This window comes from Chanodichthys erythropterus, chromosome 14 (genome assembly GCF_024489055.1).
Source record: "Chanodichthys erythropterus isolate Z2021 chromosome 14, ASM2448905v1, whole genome shotgun sequence".
In the NCBI taxonomy this organism is placed as follows: Eukaryota; Metazoa; Chordata; class Actinopteri; order Cypriniformes; family Xenocyprididae; genus Chanodichthys; species Chanodichthys erythropterus.
In genome coordinates, this window is record NC_090234.1 from 35,853,342 (window position 1) to 35,873,779 (window position 20,438).

General features: G+C 37.6%; 1 protein-coding gene across 1 annotated transcript; it reads left to right on the plus strand.

Moving 5' to 3' along the window:
- The first annotated feature begins 1,251 nt into the window (after nt 1-1,251).
- Nucleotides 1,252-16,952, plus strand: nxph2a (neurexophilin 2a). The gene is made up of 2 exons (XM_067410334.1): nt 1,252-1,317; nt 16,200-16,952. Exons 1-2 carry the CDS (start codon nt 1,273-1,275, stop codon nt 16,950-16,952), a joined length of 798 nt encoding a protein of 265 aa, XP_067266435.1. The 5' UTR covers nt 1,252-1,272.
- The last annotated feature ends 3,486 nt before the right edge of the window (nt 16,953-20,438 follow it).

Consider the following 20,438-nt stretch of genomic DNA (forward strand, 5'->3'; position numbering starts at 1 on the left):
AATTGTGAGGCAGTTTACACACGTGGTGGCGCTATAGGACTGTGCTAACTAAACAGCATTGAAGTTGCACTGCTCACTGTTTAACTGCACACAACTCCAGTAATCCAGACACACTCATTGCACACTAACAATTTTTGCAATGTCAACATTTTAATCTTATGTGTGGGTGTAGCTGCAATGTTGTTTTGCACCATATTTCACCTTGGGTAAAACGCATCAGTAGCCTAAGTCTGACTCTAACCGTCCCTTTCTCTCTCTGCTTTTCTCTAATGCTATTATTACTGTGGCTTATGCAGCCTTCAGTAACATATTCATTAAATAATAAACCTATTAAACAAGACTACAAGCTTACTATAATTACTTTATGGACGGTTTTTCTAGCCTACCTGAGCATAGGCTACTTTGTTCGTCACCTCAAATCAAATAAGCTATATTTTCGGAATCTTTCACAAACTTTTAAAACATATACACACATACCTTATATGCGAATACATTAGTAATACTGACAGTATGTTATTCTGTCGTTATGAAAGCCTTACCTCAGATAAAAACGAAAAAACAGACACGTGTCTACAATGGGTTAATCAGTTGACGTCTCTCAGTTGAGAGTCCCTCACAGGCGCTAAATCTGAAGAGCACTTCAAAGAGGGATTCACATCACCACACACACATACACATTCACAAATCAAACCACAGGCGAACCGACTAAGATATTGAGCTTTTGGTAAAAGATCGACTCTACTTTGGAGCTGTATAAAACTTTAATCAGAACAAACTGCCATAAACAAAAAGACACACGGCGGACTGCGAGAGCGAGCACTCGCATCAATCACGCAAAATGCTGCGAGGCTTCACACCTTCGCACTGATCGGACTCGGCGCGTTTCGTAAGTCATCGCTGCGTTCCGTCGATCTATCGAACAGCCACTCGGACACTACTTTCCAATAAAAACCTATTCTAAAAGCAACCTCTCCTGTCCCGAACACATTTATCAGCATCACTGACGCCTGTGGGACCTTCTTCAGCTGTGGTTATCATCACTTTTCAACATGATCAACACCTTTTGCCAAGGGTAAGCAAACACTTTGCTTTATGGAATATGATGCCATTCAACTCTTCAGACAGTAGTCTTCTGATAAAAGCATTCATTTTCGTGTCATTTTCTAATTCAGGTAGTTGAGAGCAATGGCACCTTCCTGTAAACCCTGTGAACTGGATATTTGCTTCTCCCACCTCAAGTAAGAGTCAAAGACCATTTTTTCTGTAGTCAAGATGCAGATTGTTTCGGCTGTTTTGCTCCTGTTCTGTTTGCACAAGGTGAGTACCATCCTTTACATTTACACATATATGAAAACTGTATGCAATTATGTACAAACTTTAAGCAAATGTACTGTGAAGAACACTATAACTTATAGAATATTTCAGTCATTCTGGTGGATGAATCAATTATCCATAGTCTTTTTCATGTCTTTTGTATTTGCTTTTCCTGGTAGAAAGTAGAGAGACACATTTACCAACTTTTAATTTCTCTCATACATACTGTCACATTAAAATTCAAATATTGGAATCAAATAACTGTACTTTTAATGACTTCAAAAGGACAGGACTATTGGTTTCAGCTGAGGCGACAGACCTTAATTTTATGAAGATAATACCATGTTGAAAATGAATGTTAACTAAACAAAACAATGATTTTGTTCTGAATATGTCAACTTTGAGCTTAGCAATGATGAATTACTTAGGATTACAACTCCACTTTGAATGCTGTTTTTGTTACTAAGAAAAATTAGGACAAATATTGGAAGAAATATATGTACTAGATGCAATTGTGGATGTATAGCAGATAAAACAAAAGCAGTGTAATATTACTGGTAGCTCATAAACCATCTCATTCTCGACTGAGTGTAGCTTTACAGATGAAATATTTTTATAGAGAAAAGGCAAAGATGTGTATCATTGTGTAGCCTATTCATTCTTCTTTTTTTGTCAGATTTTTATTTTAGCTACAAGCAGATTGTGATTAGAAGGGTAGTCGCATGCGCTTTTGGTGAAAAATAATTTAGTCATTTTATTGTATAAAACTGACGGGTAATACATATAGTTTCTAAATCACTTCAAAATCATCAGTGTCACAGAACTGCATACAAACCTCATTTTCAGTTAGATGCATTTATGAAGAAATCCAACCTTGAACATAATTATTTTTAAGACTTGGCTGTCCGTTGCATTTGGCTATACCTGTGGGAATGGCTTCTGTCATTGAGTACATCCACTTTTGTACAATCCTCCAAAGGCAGCATCCCAATGGATTAGAGTCCCTACAGTCTCTCTCTCTCTCTCTCTCTCTCTCTTAGACACACACACACACACACACACACACACACACACACACACACACACACACACACACACACACACACACACACACACACAGTGTTCAAATACTAGAGAAGGAGCCCAGCATCTGCGCGGCTCCCTGGGGACAGATAAGAGGGTCAGAGCCTACACACTAGTAACTATTCATTCCATGACATCTGCTGCAATCAACCTCTGAGAGCAGGACGGAGAACAATGTGATCAGCACTAAATCCACTTGAGCACAACCGCACGACTCTATTGTTTAGACACATTTCCTTTCATTCCTCATCTTTGTATAATGATTGTTCTCTGCATGGCTGAAGTTCAGCACATTTGGCCTTTGCTGCCAGAGCGCCGCTCTCTTCAACACCCCCTCTGTTGCCAGCCGTTGTGCTGTGCTCTTGTTCATGCATAAGAAGAAGCATAACAGCTATCAATCTGTGCTCAAGATTTTCCAGAGCACCGCTTTGTTGATTGAAAAAAGAGATGATGAGTAATTTAGGAAGGTGCAATGTCCATACAACTCGAACAGCACACGTTTGTTCACTCGAACACTCGTATGATGTTGGTCTATAAGAATAGCACAGAAATGTCTGTCATTTTCATGGAGTCCTCGCAGTTATTTCAATATAAAATGCCTCAGCCGAAATCTCAACTCAGAGGGCGCATTTTGAATACACAGACTTCAATGGTTTATGGAGAGCAAATTTAAAGCCGGAATAATGATTCGCAGCGAATTCCCTATCGCGAGGTCGTCCAGCTCTCCCGCTGTCTTTGTACGCAATTAGCTTTGATTTCATTATTTATTTACTGGAGGAAAACTAGCGGTGGAGAATTTACTAAAAATTTACAGTGCTCGGATTAGGAGCCACGCTTTAATCTTATGCCTCTGATAATGCCGCATGGCCTGATTGATTAGTTTTTCAGGAAGCTTATGTCAGAAAAACTAATCCGTCTTTGGATTGTGCCAGCCATGTAAGGTTCTCCGCTCTGGTGCTGTATCACGGAGGCGAATTACAGAGCTGCTGGGCTGTGATAAGGCCCTCGTCTCTTTCACACACCCGTCCCTCCGGACAATAAAAACGCTGTTTATATTCTTCAGAACCTGCTGCAGCCCGAGTCTTCACATCAAGCCCTCGCTGGATTTGCCATGTGAGGGGAGAACGTACATCGGGCTCTTAGAATTGGGATGAGGACACCAAATGAGGGGAAAAAGCAGTGCCAGAATGGACTTGTGAAATGTGTTTGTAGGTCCAGTAACCCAGAAATTGCTGCGAGTCAGATTATATGTGGATTTCAGTGAGTGCGTCTGTAAATATGAGCGTTTCACTCTAGATTGGCATTATCAGTGCTGGGCTATATACACCGGTGATGTGTATCTGTGTCTATATTGGGGTCATTGTTGCTTTCCAGAAGCCTGGCCTCAGTAATCCCTCATAAAGAATGTTGTCTGTGACATTTACCGTTATAAGCAGTGATGTTGTTGGGTGGTGTGCACTTTCTCATGTTTGTTAATTTCATGTGGAAAAAAACAGGAAATCAACGTCACACTCAAGAGCAGGTGCCATTTACACATTGCCATCATTTTTTGTTTGCTGTTGGTTTGCATTATTTATCTACTTTTCATCTAGACACATTTATTGTGAATGAATAATGACAGGCATCTCGGATTTAATAATATTTACTATACAGAACATTTTGATATATGGAAACATGGTGATCAGTGTTTTAGGATGGCAGTTCTCAGTGATGATAATAATAATGATAATTATTATTGCTTTAGAAAGACTGCAAGAATCAGCCTGCGGTGCAGTTGTTGGCCTTGGAATCTCTCTTGGAATTTAACATGTTAATTTCAAATAGAATTCCATAAATTAATTAATTTATTACTATGAAAATGTAAAAATTAAAATGTTAAGTTGGTGTTTTGGCTCATTAGTCACTTGAAATGCAGATAATTACTCTAAAATGTTTAAAAATGCAATGTGTCTCACACATCAGACAGTTTATGTTAATGTCCTTTGTCAAAGTTATTTTTTTGCCATGAATGTAATGCCAGTGTCATCCATTACCTGAGATATAAAATCAATGCTTTTCCACTTATGGGCTGGAAACAGTGATTTCAGAGTGTTCCAGAGCTGAAGGACAGGCCTGTATATTTCAGGCTTTTTATCATGATAAATGTGTTGTGTAGCACCTCTGTGACCTGGTGTGTATGTCAGGGGCTGGCATGTGTTTGTGTGTCATTTGTGAGTATGGTCATTTATTTGATCACTAATTTATTTGTTTAGACATCTTTGTTGTTACACTCAGTGTTAATCAGTATTAATTAACAATTGCAGACACATATTATCATATATAATGATTAATATAATTTCATAATCATTTACTCACCCCTATGTCCTTCCAAACGTGTATGACTTACTTTCTTTTGCAGAGTGCAAAAGACTGTATTTTGAAGAACGCTTTTTAGCTTTCACTGTACGGACAAAAAACAAAACACTGAGACATTTTTCAAAGTATCTTAATTTGTTACAAAGGAGAAATCATACAGGTTTGGGGTGATTAAATGATGACAGGTTTTTCATTTTCGTTTTGGGTGAACTGTCTCCTTAAGCAGATTTAGTATCTGTTATTCGTATTATAAGAATGAATTTTTTTTTCTCATTTCAATTGAGCGTTAAGCTATTTCACCATCTTCATCACGTTTTCTTTACCATCATTTTTTTTAAATTCATCTCATTGTCTCTCGTTTTGTCACTTTGATGTGGTGATGTCAGCCCCTCTTCTATGAAGAACCGATCATATTTATGTGAAACCAAAAAAAGATTTCTTTCTTTTTTTTTTTCTTTTTTTGCTGCTGCTGCTTCATTGTCTTCAAAAGAGACTGGTATGTCTGAAAACAGTTAGGATTCGTCCTAATCAAAGAACAGAGACATCTGTACTGTCAGTTCTAACGCTGCGCTGACAGATAGGAAGGGCTGGCTGCATATGCTTCACACGCATGCTTCTCACTGTTTATATTTGTATGATCTTCATCCAAAGCAAAGAGGGAAATTATTAAGGTGAACAAATTGAACATCAAGAGTGCTCCAAATCAGGAAGTTTGAACTGCTGCATACATTTTCATGCAGTTTTTTTCCGATACTTTCTCTCCAGTGTTGTCTTTGCATGTGAAACTTGTGATCATAGCTGTTATTCTTGCTGAGGAAATGTCAAACACATTTGTAGGAACAAAGATCAGACAGATGGGTATAATGGGATTGTCGAGGTGTTGATGGGATGATAGTTAGTACACCAGCAGAGTGTGGAACAAAGAACCGACCGACAGGCATTAAAGGAGAAAGAACAAAAATCACTTCTCACCTAACAGTCCTGATCTTATTAACAGATTATAATGTACAGTTAAATGCTATACAATAGCACCTTGTCTGACTCCCTTTATGTTGGTCTTTGATGCTTTTTCACATATTTTCCAGCAGCTTGATCCCACAGCTGTTGACTTATATTTAGGACATTAACACATGCAATTAATTAAATAAGTTTAAAGCTGTTAACGCATTTATTCAATTTGACATTATAACGGTTTAATTCCGTTAATGTCAACCACTTGTCTGGGCTCCATTTTGTCTATAGATAAAAATAAGTAACTAAAATAATTTCATAAAATAATTCCACTCCATTTAATTTCCATGACTTTTACATCACTTTTTATGGACAATTTCTACCAAATAAAATATTTTACAGCTTGGCATAACAAGAAAATCTTTATAAAAATGCCCCTGGAATTTGTTGAAATAACACTTTTAAAATTAGGATACCTCATACAGATGAACCCTGATTCTTCGAAGAAAAGGAAGTGAATTAAAATAATATATTGAATTTTATATTTATTTATTTATTTAAATTTTTTGGGGGGTGAGTGGGGGATTTTAAAACTTTTTTCGTCTCTTCCCTTGGAAGTTTGTTTAGGCCCTCTATGGGCCCCGGCACCCTGGTTGAGAACCACCAAAGAGCGATAAGTATGATAACTGTAACGATATTAGAGTCCACACCATCGCACAATATAGTTCTATGTATTATAAAAATGTGCTGTAATTTTGTTATCTGGCACTTAAAAAACTCAAGCTCTTTAAAGCTGAATAGATTATGATGGTTTGTCAAAGTTTTTATTGTTCATCAGCTGGAAAATAAAACATTCTGAAAGTGATTCCAACAATATTGTTTCTCTGTGCCGTTATCATCATAGTTGTGGTGTGGACTCTGCTATTCTTTTATATTTGGAACAATATTGAAATATTTGTACATTTAGTTGCTGTTAAATATATGATATGATTAAATATATTTTAGTGCTGTCAAATCGGTTAATCACGACTAATTGCATGTAAAAAAAAATGTTTGTTTACATAATATATATGTGTGTGCGTGTGTGTGTGTGTATTATTATATTTATATATGGTAACACTTTAGTATAGGGAACACATATAAACAATTAACTACAACTTTTTCCTCAACAAACTCCTAATTTGCTGCTTATTGATAGTTAGTGAGGTAGTTGTTAAGTTTAGGTATTGGGTCGGATTAAGATTGTAGAATATGATCATGCAGAATAAGGCATTAATATGTGCTTGATAAGTACTAATAAATAGCCAATATTCTAGTAATATTCATGCTAATAAGCAACTAAAAAATAAATTAAATACCTTATTAAATAAATACCTGTTAAAATAAATACCTTATATATATATAATATGATATACACACTCACAGACATGTGAATATAATAATATATACACATATATTATGTAAACACAGACGTTTATGTTAGATGTGATTAATTGGTTTGACAGCACTATTATTTATGAGATATAGTTATCATATATTTATAATGTGTAATCATATTACTCCCTTACAATATGACCAAGCAGAGAATGTGAAAGTACTGAAACTGGCACATGTGTGGGTTTTCTAACCCTTTTTTTTTTTTTTTTTTTAATCTTATCTAAAGCACATGTATTGATTAGAGTTTTGACATGTTCAGAATTAAAAATTAAATGCAGAGTTACATACAAATGTTTAAGCATGCATTTCATTGGCCTCACATCACTTTAATTGGAAGTCATTGAAAGCGACCATACCTCTGATTGGCTACAGGTCTGACCGGATGATTTAAGGGTCTGGTGACTGAGGCAGCCATGCATGAGCGTTTGGCTCTGTAAGGGTCAGGTGCTAATGACAGCGGGGATTATATGGCATTAGACATGCAGCACAGCGTACAGTTCAGCGATCAGTCCCGGCTGAAGGTGAGGATTTCTCTCTGATCCTCTCCACTGAAAACCTGCCATTTGTTAGCAGCCCGGCTCTTGATTAAGAGTGATGGGTTTCGGGTTTGCGGCTGTTTCACCCATCAGGGTAGCAATCTATTCTGCGGCTGTGTGTAGACTCAGGACCCCACCTGCCTCCTCCAGGCCTTTGGGGCCTTCTCTTGAAACTGCTCTTTGTGTGAATCATTACAAATGAAATGCCCTGTAACACCACACAGGAGAAACAGTGGGTGAGATGAAGAGAGAGAGACAAAGATAGGAATAAAACGACAGACTTTGGGGAGGAACAGGGGGCTGGACAGGTGTAATGGAGAGGCAGCTGCTGCCAAGTTCAGTACTGTTTAACAAGAAACTGCATTTCGATTGAATTATGGGTGACTTGGCTAAAACAAACGCACTTATATGTGTGTAGTAGAATAGACATTTTGGCCTGTATAATTGTGTGGTGTGTATTTAATGACACGGCATGCTAAACTATGTTTTATTACAAGACATCAGAGAGTAGGTTTAGGTGATCTCGGATGGTTGACCCACTTGTATATATAGTGCACATGCTAATGATACACAAGAATCATTCAGGTTTGAATACCATCCCCCTTGCTCTCCCTTCCTATTTCTCTGTTCTTTACTGCCCTATAGAAAAAAGCCTATAAAATAAAATGTCATCCCATGCATTAAAACAACAACAAAAAAACCCAAAAGGACACGGATATGTACATAAATAAATAAAACTATATTCTACGGCTGCCCACGACTCAAGATTTTTCTGGTCGACCGGTAGTCGTTCATTTTAAGCGATTAGTCGATTAATCGCATGTTTATTAATAAACCGTATAAATCACAATAATGAACCTTAATTGCCTACATAGCCTAATCAGCGTTCAAGCGCACACATAAAGCGCCCAGCAGCGCACCGGCAGAAGTAATGATTATGAACGTGTCAGGGGGGAAACAGCAAGGAGACTGCGTTAACATTTTAATAATTAATTGCAATTAATAAAGTAGTGTTTTCTATATTTTCGGCTGCAGTGTTGAAGTTTACGATGCTGACTCATCATCTCTGCAGCAATGGACACTCCTATATGCATATTTCTTACGGATTACATAAACTGAGGAATATTTGTTTTCCATGTGAATTGGTTCATTTAAAAGTAGACATTTTGATTTCTATAGATATATTTTTCATGTCTGTGAGGCAAGTTTACATGGAGTTTTGGTTCATTTTGACTCTCTCACGGAGAGAGATGACAGAAAGTGCACCATTTGCTTTCATTATTTTATTTTTGTGAGTGCACACAAATAACAGTAGACTCTTTACAGATTTGAAAAATGTATTAATCTTTTCTGTATGTCCAAAAATGATGGAGTATTTTTAGTGCAAGTGACCAGCGCCTCCATGTTAGCTGTCATGCAGTAAGTGTGCTACTATTCAGCTTTCACACTCCGCAAAAACACTTGAATAGCGCACATTTTTCTAGGTTAACGTTAGAGCGAACGGCCATGTAAAGTTGCTACTACTTACATGTTTCAGATGATAAGCCATATTTGAGGTCCTGCCTGATGTACTATTATTACCACATAGACCAGCTTTTAATGATAAGTCTGTCACAGACTGCGTAATTTCGCAACTTCCTGTGGATTTTTTCCCCTGCATCTCAAATAAAATTTTGGTTGACTAAGCCTCTTCTCGTCGACTAACGGTTAGTCGACTATTAGGGGCAGCCCTACTATATTCCACTACTGAATTCATACAATAGCTACTGTGTGCAAGGAACAGACGGAAATGCGTATGCATCTAGATTTTTAGTTCTGGACATGAACATGGCCTAGACTTGAATGAGAGAACTATTGTTCATGAGTTCACACTTACAAATGATTAGATAGAGTAAAAGAGAATGCGTATTTGGTGTGCTGTCCAGGGGAAGGCTCAGAGCTTGGAATGTAACCCGAACCCAGAGTACTCCCCCGTATCTTTGGTTAGGATATAACCAGGCAAGTGTGAGGAAATGGGGTGGTGGAGAAATGCAGAAAAAACTGTTGGGAAACATAGGTGAGTCAGCTACATATTTATAGGCCTCCTCTTATGCTGATTTGGTAGATCATTTGAAATTGCTCCTCCCAAACTTTGTTAATACAGCATAATTTAGTGAATAATTACTTAAATTTCAGTTTCTCACACAAAACTATCATATGACTTCAGAAAACATGGAATATTGTGCACAAAGTTATGTTCATGTCCTTTTTTGGAACTTGACAGCCATGGTCACTATGAACTGTAATCTTAAAAAAGAAAGAAAAAATCCTTTAATTTTCCATTGAGTGACATGAGGGTAAATAAGGATGAGCTGAAATACACTACTGGTCTTTTAAAATCTGAATAGATTTAAAACCACTAGGCTTTCATATATTGTCAACTTTAAAACTGGTTAGTGATTACAGAGACAAACTGAAATATAAACAACTGAGGATCACATTACCCGACTTTTACACAACTTTACATTACACAACATTAGACAACTAACCCACACTTTTTTGTTGTTATGCCTTAATTAAAAACAATTTGTTCTGAAATCAGCTCAAAATATCCTCTGATTGGACGGATTCATAGTCATAGTTCATGTGCCCATCATACACCACAGAAGTTACTGTGAAATCTTTCAACTCTTACTGTCCAGTATCTGCAGACTGGTTCTGACTTTCAGCAACGTGCGTCAACTCGTCCAGACAAATCAGGGCAAAAATCTGGGCAGAAGTCATGTCGTGTGTTCCAGCCTTAAGTAATGTTTTCAAAAGTTTTCACTTTCGGGATGAACTATATCTTTAAAATAAAGCAGAATGTAAAATTCAAGAAAGTAAATTCTGATAATGAGGTACAAATCACATCTGCACTACCATGCTGAACAAACAGTCTCTGGGGCAGAGAAATAGGGAGACAGCACAAGAAAGAAAAATGGACGGAAAATGACAAGAAGGTGCAGGTCTGACATCCAAACAGATTCATGCCCCGGGGCTGGAGAGCCATCAGAGGTGTGCTACTGCCAGAAAAAGCAAATGCATTTTAACAGCATCCTCATCCATGATCCGCTGCTGAGATGTCCCTGACTTCTTAATAACTTTCTAGAGGGCTAGTTCTGGTCACCACGGCAATTACCTTTATGTCAAGCCGTAAAAGATATGTCCACCCCAGGGACTGGCAGACAGCTTGCTCCATAACGCTCATTACAGATGAACGTCTAGACTGATTCTTTTCTCACTTTGTGGATGTCATATTATGATGCTGTCACTACGAAAATGGGCCAGCTATCGGTGTGGGTGACTGACACATTGTACAATACATTACAAAATTACAGATATTTATCAGAGGTTTAAACCATGTAATTCTGCTTTTATGATATCTATATCTATCTATCAGTTCATATTTAAACTTTATTTCTTTAATTCAGCAAGAATACATTATGTTGATCAAAAGTTACATAAATATTTCAAATAAATGCTGTTCTTTTGAACTTTCTATTAATCAAAAAAAATAAAAAATATATATATGGTTTTAACTAAAAATATAAAGCTCCAATCGTTTGTAACATTGATGATAATAAGAAATTTTTCTTGAGCATCAAATCAGCATATTAGAATGATTTCTGAAGGATTTTGCTGAAAATTTAGCTTTTTCCATCGAGCCCGATCACACGAAAATGCGTATCAATACTACGAGTTTGTAATCTCGTAGAATATATACGCCAAAATGAGTTTTGGCGTGCTTATGGTACGCAGTTTTTCGCGTGCATATGATACGCACTTTATGGCGTATTACACGTACGAATCGCCCCACCCCCCCACCCCCATCCTAACCAAGAGCGTGTCATATATACGCCATAAAGTGCGTATCATATGCACGCGAAAAACTGCGTACCATAAGCACGCCAAAACTCATTTTGGCGTGTATATTCTACGAGATTATAAACTCGTACTATTGATACGCATTCTCATGTGATCGTGTTGTTTTCATCATAAGAATGAATTACATTGATTTTAAAAAATATAATAAAATAGAAAAGTTATCTTAAATTGTAATAATATTACTGTTTTACATAAATGCAGCCTTGGTGAGTAAGAGACTTCTTTAAAAAAAAAAAAAAAAAATTAAGGAATCATGAATTGAGAAATCTAATTTTTCTTTATCTTTTGACATATAAGAGGTCACTGTATTATAAAAATGTCCTGCAATTTTCAGAACTGAAAACCTCCTCATTACTCCAAAAACAACCTTTTTTAATCCAAGCTCAGAAAATGACCTGTTTCAGATTTTGTCTCATTATTATATTGTTATTCTACATAACAGTGTTTTTTTTTTTCTTTCCTTTACTTCGGCATGTATGGGGTTAATACGTTGAATGATCAGATATGGAAGAAAGGAAAGAACACTGCTTTAAAATAATAAAAAGCTTCAGTGAGTGAGATCTTCTGTTCTGTCATCAGTAAGATATTAAAACACATTTCATTTTATTTAAAACATGACACTGCAAATGACTACGTTTTTCACTTTATTGAAAATTAATGAAAATGAATATGAATAGCTTATAAGAATGACAGTGTGACAAATGATGGCACATTCATTCATAATTCTGTTTACACCAAACACTGCAAGTCATCCTTTGTCAATCAACTGTCGTAACTCCAAGTACTTAAATTTGCCACAACCAAGACTTAAAGCATATGTAATACTCATAAATGTTTCACATTGTTGGTAAATGTTTAAACTTTGTAACAAGATATTTTTCAAAATTGGAAGTTATCAAAACAGTTCCACACATGTAATGGCAGGGACATTGAAAATTATTTTAAAATGCAAAACTGTTACATATTCATAGCAGAGGGGGGGTTAACTTCCAAGTCTTGAATGTGCCTATCAAAAGTTTTCGAAAGAGAGGGTTAAAAACAGGATAGAAAATAGCTTATTATGTTTTTGATGTAAAAATCTTGATAACAGACCTCAAGAACATTGTAAAACTCTTTTAAAATCTTACCGACCCCAAAGTTTTGCACACACACACACACACACACACACACACACACACACACACACACACACACACACACACACACACACACACACACACACACACACACACACACACACACACACACACACACACACACACACACAAACTGGGTTTTCATGATTTATGATTTTCCATAGATAATCCATAATGATTTTTATACTGTACAAACATTCCGTCTCCAACCCTAACCCTACCCCCAAGCCTAATCATCTCAGAAAACTTTCTGCATCTTTAGATTTTCAAAAAAACATCACTTAGTATGATTTATAAGCTGTTTTCCTCATGGAGACCAAATAATGTTCACACCTTAAGGTCAAAGATTTCTGGTATTGCCATCCTTGTGGGAACATCTTTTCCCCATAATGACTCTATAAGGTTTATATTTTATAATTATACTACAGGGCTGTTGAATGCTTGAAATGATTGGTTGAAGAACGTTCTAAGGTGTGCAGTTATTTTCAGGGAAACGCATGGCTAAAGTAGTTCTAGGCAGGTCTTGACCGTATTACATGTCCATATCACTTCGCCAAGTGATTTCAGTTATTTCAAAGGTCCTTACAGCCTTCAACAGCAAAAGAAACAAAACGTTTTATTATGTCCTGAAAGCACGCACTATCTTTCTCCCGCTCTCTCTCTCTCACTCAAACGCACACACATACAGCATGGACAAACACTCGCAAAGAAACACATTCTCAGCGCAGCTCTGACGAAATTAATCAGTAAAATAGTTTAGCAACATAAAACTACATGACGTTTCTCACCAAAAAGGTAATAACTGTGTGGTTCTTGATGTAGATAAACTTACAGTTTCAGTGTTAGTAAAGACACTGCTGCCGAACTCTGTTGACAGACTCACATATGCTTATTCTCTCTCTCTCATCGGTGTTAATAACTGTATCAACGGTATTTTGGAATTAGCAACGGAGGCTTGGGATGAGATGCGTAAGAAATTAGTCCCACACACCAGTGTGTTTTAAGGACAAAAACCTGACATATGTCTGGAAATACAACATCTGAACAATGTCTTAACGTGTGGTAACCATAGTATAAGAATAATAGAATAAGAACCATAGAGCCATTGAATTATTAAAAAAAAAATGCACCCAGAGGTGGACGCTTCGCGTCGTGGCCACATTACCACCTTGGGTGTGCATTATTTTCTAATAATTCAACGGCCCGTCGTCAATTATTCCTTACCTATTGTATAAAAGTTAAAAATAAGGACAACAAATATTTGAAGAGTTTAAGGTTGTCAAACTTTACCTGACCGTGGGTAATGTGATGAACTGTGGTTATTCTGATACTTGTATGAACTTGAGGCTAATTACTGTATATAAATGCTGTTTCTGACAGAAAATGAAAGGTAAATATGTGTCTATTACTCTGACTATGTAGCCTGCAGGATAGTACTGTAGTTTAGTTAAAGTCTTAATTAACGTCCTTAGATTTTCCCCTTAGCAAACCTTGTATGCTTTACCTCTACCAAAGTCACAGCTTCAGTCCTTCCCTTGAGTTAGACATCAAACACATTACCAAAATATGTGTAGAATTGCTCCCACCCTACATGTAGGACAGAGAGAGCATGAGTGAGGTAGAGAGGGAAAGGATTGGGACCGATTGTCAGCACAACCTTTTAAGTTTTCCTCTCAAGGCAGTAAAGCGTTTTATTTTGCCTGTGATCCCTCCACTTGTCACAGCAATTTCCCCAGTTGTTCATCATCATTGTTTAACTGCTTCCACATTAGCATTATCATCTCCTTCCTGCTTCACCTGAAGTTGTCTCTCACCACATTTTCTCTAAATGTGAATGGTATTCATCTTCCCTTGTCAAGTCATTGAGGTCTGCAAAATGAAAAATGAAGTGACTCACAACCAAAAGCGAGAACAGAGATATGAGCGCTCTAGTTTACCGAACATCGTACAAGACCGGGGGACTCAAAGGGGAATAAATGTTTCACCGATAAAAATCTCTATTTCTTTTTTCTCATTTCCATTGAGGGTTATCTTCCATCTTTGTTCATTGGACTTTCAAAAGATGCTGGAAAGTTTCACCTGCAGCCCATAAATTCATTATGGAAATTTACACTGCGTTCTCTCTCTGTTTTTACGTGGAGGTATTGTCTTAATTAAGTTTTGTGAAGAATGATAGATGAACAAACCCCCCAATCCATGGGAGACACATTGATTTCACATTATACAGGGAACTTTCAAATTACTGGGCTATTACTGGCTGTTTGCATCATTTATAATGTTGTGCATGATGTTCTCTATAGCCATTACGCTATTTGACAACAACATTTTACACCCATCTAAAAGTTTACACAGACAATCAGAAATGTTTTTAACCGTATTTGATAAAGCACAGCCTCTAAAATACTAATACACTCTAGACCATTTTAGATGGAAATGTCTTCATGAACACAGTCCTTTGCTGACTGAGTTCTCATATGCTGCTGTTAAGCTTACAGCAAAATTAGTAATTATAGAGAAAATACAGGGTTGCTCGTCTGTGCGATTTCAAACAGCCCTACTTTCACATCTGCTTCAGCAAATGATCCTCTCAGCCGTGCCTCAGGATGGCAGCCTGCGCTAATTACCAGCGAAACTAGTTTGGCTTATTTCTACAAATTATTAAAGACTTTATCTTAAGTGGACCAGAACTCAATCCTGGAGCAAAAAGGTTATTTGGCACATAGGATCAGCACTGCAGTGGATTGCAGAAATAATTTTGTTTACACTTTATGTTGTTTACACTAGCATTTTTTAAACACTAAGAGGCACACACTTGTGTTACCAATACAGTCATCACATATCATCATATCGGTTACACTCAAACCACCCAAAAATGAAATTTCTGTCATTAATTACTCACCCTCATGTTGTTCCACACCAGTAAGAGCTTCGTTCATCTTCGGAACACAAATTAAGATATTTTGATGAATCCTCCTTTGAAAGCAACAAAAAGACCACATTCAAGGTCCAGAAAAGTAGTAAAAACATCATTAAAATAGACAACGTGTCTACAGTGGTTCAACCTTAATATTATGAAGCCACGAAAACCAAAACAAAAATGATGACTTTATTCAACAAATTCATCTCTCCCCTCTCATTCTGCTAAGCTATTTACATTGCAGAGCTTCTGTTTATATTCTCTATCATTTTTTTATTTGATGCCTTTTGCAATGCTTCATGGGATTGTAGTTCTTTCCCACATTAAAGCCTTTACACAGTCTCCAAAGTACACAGTCTTGTCTTTTTGTCGATTTTTTGCTTCAAATCAAAGTTTGTAATTATGCAATTCAGCTCACTATTTGGTTTGATTCAAGACTTAAAACTTTTGAACAACCAAGAGCTCTGTTGCACTGTGCTGTTTGTTTTTAATAAAGATTATAGGTTAATATTACATATACATCTAATATGAAGGATTCTCATGTTTGTGTGTTTGTGTTTTTCTCAGTGTTGTTGGAAGGTCACATGCAGAAGAGTCCATATTCCAGAGGTGGGGCTTGTGGACTGGGGGGAAAACGAGGAGCACCCCTCCCCCAAAAGCGCCAGTCCCCGTGTTCTCAACCCCCTGCGCCTTTTCGCCCGAGGATCCCCTGGGTTCAAGAGTAACAGGAGGGAGATTACATATTTGGAAAACATCGAGGACTCCTGGGACTGGTTATCTAACCAGACAGATGTTAGAGAGTCGCAGAGCAGGACTAAGCGCAGACCCATCGTGAAAACGGGCAAGTTTAAAAAAATGTTCGGCTGGGGTGACTTCAACTCCAACATCAAGACTGTGAAACTAAATCTCCTCATTACAGGCAAGATAGTGGACCACGGCAACGGCACGTTCAGCGTTTACTTCCGTCATAATTCCACGGGCCTGGGGAACGTCTCGGTAAGCCTGGTGCCGCCTTCCAAGGTGGTGGAGTTTGAGATCGCCCAGCAGTCCACCCTGGAGACGAAAGACTCAAAATCTTTCAACTGCCGGATCGAGTACCAGAAAACGGACCGCAGCAAAAAGACTTCACACTGCAGTTATGACCCGTCCAACGTGTGTTACCAAGAGTCCACCCAGAGCCACGTGTCCTGGCTTTGCTCGAAGCCCTTCAAAGTCATATGCATCTACATCGCCTTTTACAGCACTGACTATAAACTGGTGCAGAAAATCTGCCCAGATTACAACTACCACAGCGACACGCCGTATGCTTCCACGGGTTAAGATCCGGTCCATCCTCCACAGTGAGAATGGTCAACCTCATTTTCACCATGTGTTTCATCTGATTTAGAAGCAATTAAAATAAATCCAGATGTTTCGCATTAGGCTACATTACTGGCATGTGCTTCAACCTCTGCCTTTGCCTTTTGTGATACGGCAGTCACGACGTTTGATGGCAAAATAACTGATCGACGCTTTTGTTTTTGGCTTTAAACGTCCCACGTCCCATCCCATGGTTTGAGTTCTATTGGGAATTCTTTTCCGAAAACACACCTTTCTCTATTTGTCAAGCTAATAAATCACAGACCTACAGAGGATAGAATATAAGTGAAACACCTTTTTATTGTGAGGTTTATGTGTGTGTTAGTGTGTGTGTGTTTTATTGAGCAATGTGTTCGGTACTAAATTGTGGAAAGCATTTATGCAGTTGACAAGGTAAATGCGAACGGGTTAAATCATTCAGCAAAGACATCACATACAAATTACTCTTAGTCATTTTGCATTTCACAAAAGATCTATGTGTGAATTGAGATTTGTGTATAATTTCAAAGAGTAATTTGCGATGTCTCACGAGAGCACAATTCATTGGACAGGTGGATTTAGTGAATCTGGCAGCCGGTTAACAACCCTTTGTCATGGTCTCGCCACAGAGATCCACATTTCCAGGCTCTAATTAACATTAATTATAGTGGGAAATTTCACTTACAAACCATGACAGAGGGGACCGAAGCCAAAAACTGAAATTTAGCATGTCAGTCATGTAGCAAACCTCTATTCATGCCAGTGACTTTGGAATTAAACTCTTTCGTGTCTTCTGTTCCTCGAAAAGAGAGTAAATACAGATATTTATGCAAAAGCACATGAAGTGGTAATTTAATGCATTATGTGAGTCTGCCTTGTACTGAGTCTTTCATAATTTAAAACAGTACCTGGAGATCAGTTGAAGGAATCATTTTTGTTTGCACATTATAGTCTAAATGTCAGTGTGTCACAATGAACCAGTTGAAATGCCATAGTCTGATAATCAGAACTGGAATTCTCAGGTTCCATGTGTGTGTGTGTGTGTGTGTGTGTGTGTGTGTGTGTGTGTGTGTGTGTGTGTGTGTGTGTGTGTGTGTGTGTGTGTGTGTGTGTGTGTGTGTGTGTGTGTGTGTGCGTGCCTAACAGATTATGGCCGTTTATTTATTCTCCTCATATCAGGGCGACTGATCTGGATCACAGTTCTGCTCGAAGTGAAGAATCAGATGGATTATTAATTGTACTGATACTCTAATTGTCTTGCCACACGAACATTAGCATCAAAAACATGTTGATACAAAGATAGCTGTTTATAATTGTATTTAGTTTATAATCCTGTGTGCAATTTTGTGAATAGTGTATAAATGTGACTATAAAACCGTTGTGTATTTTGCCTTTTAATGATGAATTAGTTTCTTTATTCTCTCAATACAGCATAAACAGTTTTCCTATGTTTGGTGTTTGACAGTTATCAAGTAGATTTTAGTCATCTGGCTTGTCACAAGCTTTCCCCTGGTTTCACAGACAATGCTTAAGCCTAGCCCAGACTAAAATACACTTTTGAGCTGTTTTAAAGGGTTAGTTCACCCAAAAATGAAAATTCTGTCATACTCACCCTCATGCCGTTGATCTTCAGAACACAAATTAAGATATTTTAGTTGAAATCCGATGGCTCAGTGAGGCCTCATAGGGAGCAATGACACTTCTTCTCTCAAGATCCATAAAGGTACTAAAAACATATTTAAATTGGTTCATGTGAGTTCAGTGGTTCAATATTAACATTATTAAGCGAAAAGAATATTTTTGGAGTGCAAAAACAACAACAACAACAACAACAAAATAACGACTTATTTAGTGATGGCCGATTTCAAAACACTGCTTCAGGAAGATTCGGAGCACAAATGAATCAGTGTGTCGAATCATGATTCGGATCGCGTGTCAAACTGCCAACGGCTGAAATCACGTGACTTTGGCGCTCCGAACAGCAGATTCGATACACTGATTAATTTGTGCTCCGAATCTTCCTGAAGCAGTGTTTTTAAATCGGCCATCACTAAATAAGTCGTTATTTATTTATTTATTTATTTTTTGGCGCACCAAAAATATTCTCGTCGCTTTATAATATTAATATTGAACCAATGAACTCACATGAACCGATTTAAATATGTTTTTAGTACCTTTATGGATATTGAGAGGGTCATTGCTCCCTATGGAGGCCTCAATGACTGAGCCATCGGATTTCAACTAAAATATCTTAATTTGTGTTTCGAAGATTAACCAAGGTTTTACGGGTGTGGAACGGCATGAGGGTGAGTAATAAATGACATTATTTTCATTTTTGGGTGAACTAACCCTTTAACCGAAAGCAACTTGCACAGACATATCTCAAAATATGTCACTGCCATCGTTTGGCACACCAGTAATGTTTTTTTTGTTTTCTAAGGCGCATTTATAAAAGCTACTTATGTCCTAATTGAACTAAGGTCTAATTCTGGCTTAATCTAAGCCCTGTCTGTGAAACTAGGCCTTTATTTTTCACAACTGCAAATTGTGCGCTTTATGTTTGTCCTCAATATCTGTAAAGTTCAAAAAACGCTCAAGGAGCTGCCAGCTTTCTTTTAATCCATAGCTTTTATTCAATATGATGACGCATATCCAGACTATGTGAGATTTGTAGCAACATGCTCCGTCATTTTTATGACCACATAAAACACTGATTCTTAAATCAGTAAAATATCTTGCAAAATCACATTACCTCTGGATAAAAACGTTACATCCTGTGATATGTGCTTCGTTTCTTCAAGCTCTAATACATGATCATATTCAATAAAAAGCTTTCTGATGTATAGACCCGTGTTACATTAGTTTATATGCACATGCAAACGATGGACTCTTCCTCTATTGTTTCTTTCAGAATGGATTGTCATGTTTTTGACTTTGAACATAGACGGCCTCCTACCGTCCGATTCACACCGAATAAAAGAAAAGAACAAAAGACAAAACTGAATTGTCATATGATTGAAAAAGAACGAATCCGCAACGTCTCATTAGCTCAGTGGTGCACTTAAAAATTGTCTTCCAGAAAGACGGGAGTGGGAGAGAGGGTTTCGGGTGAAACGTTATCACAGTTCCCTAGGAGCCGCTGAAAATGGTCGGCATGAAGCGGCATGTTGGCACGGGAAAAAAGATGCGTGTTTGATAGCTCAGATTACGGACGGCATGCTGTTCGCTTTAATTAGCCCCGATTTCCCCATCATGAAGGGTGGGAGAGCAATACATTGAATCTGCTGTAGACTCACTGTGGTCATGGCACCACAACTTGTGCTTATAGAGCATATAACACTGCAATCTTTAATCAATCACAAAATGACTTATGCTTAGCTAAATGTAATGTGAAGTTCAACTGGATGGCCGGTTGTCTTTATGTTGTTCTTTTTGGCCATTCCATCACCTCTTTTCACCTTTTTGAAA

What these genes read in the sequence shown, in the direction of transcription:
- nxph2a (XM_067410334.1), top strand. Translation starts at nt 1,273, where the DNA reads ATGCAGATTGTTTCGGCTGTTTTGCTCCTGTTCTGTTTGCACAAG. An exon ending in TCCTGTTCTGTTTGCACAAG is followed by an intron (nt 1,318 to 16,199) that starts GTGAGTACCATC and finishes TGTTTTTCTCAG; the next exon opens with TGTTGTTGGAAGGTCACATG.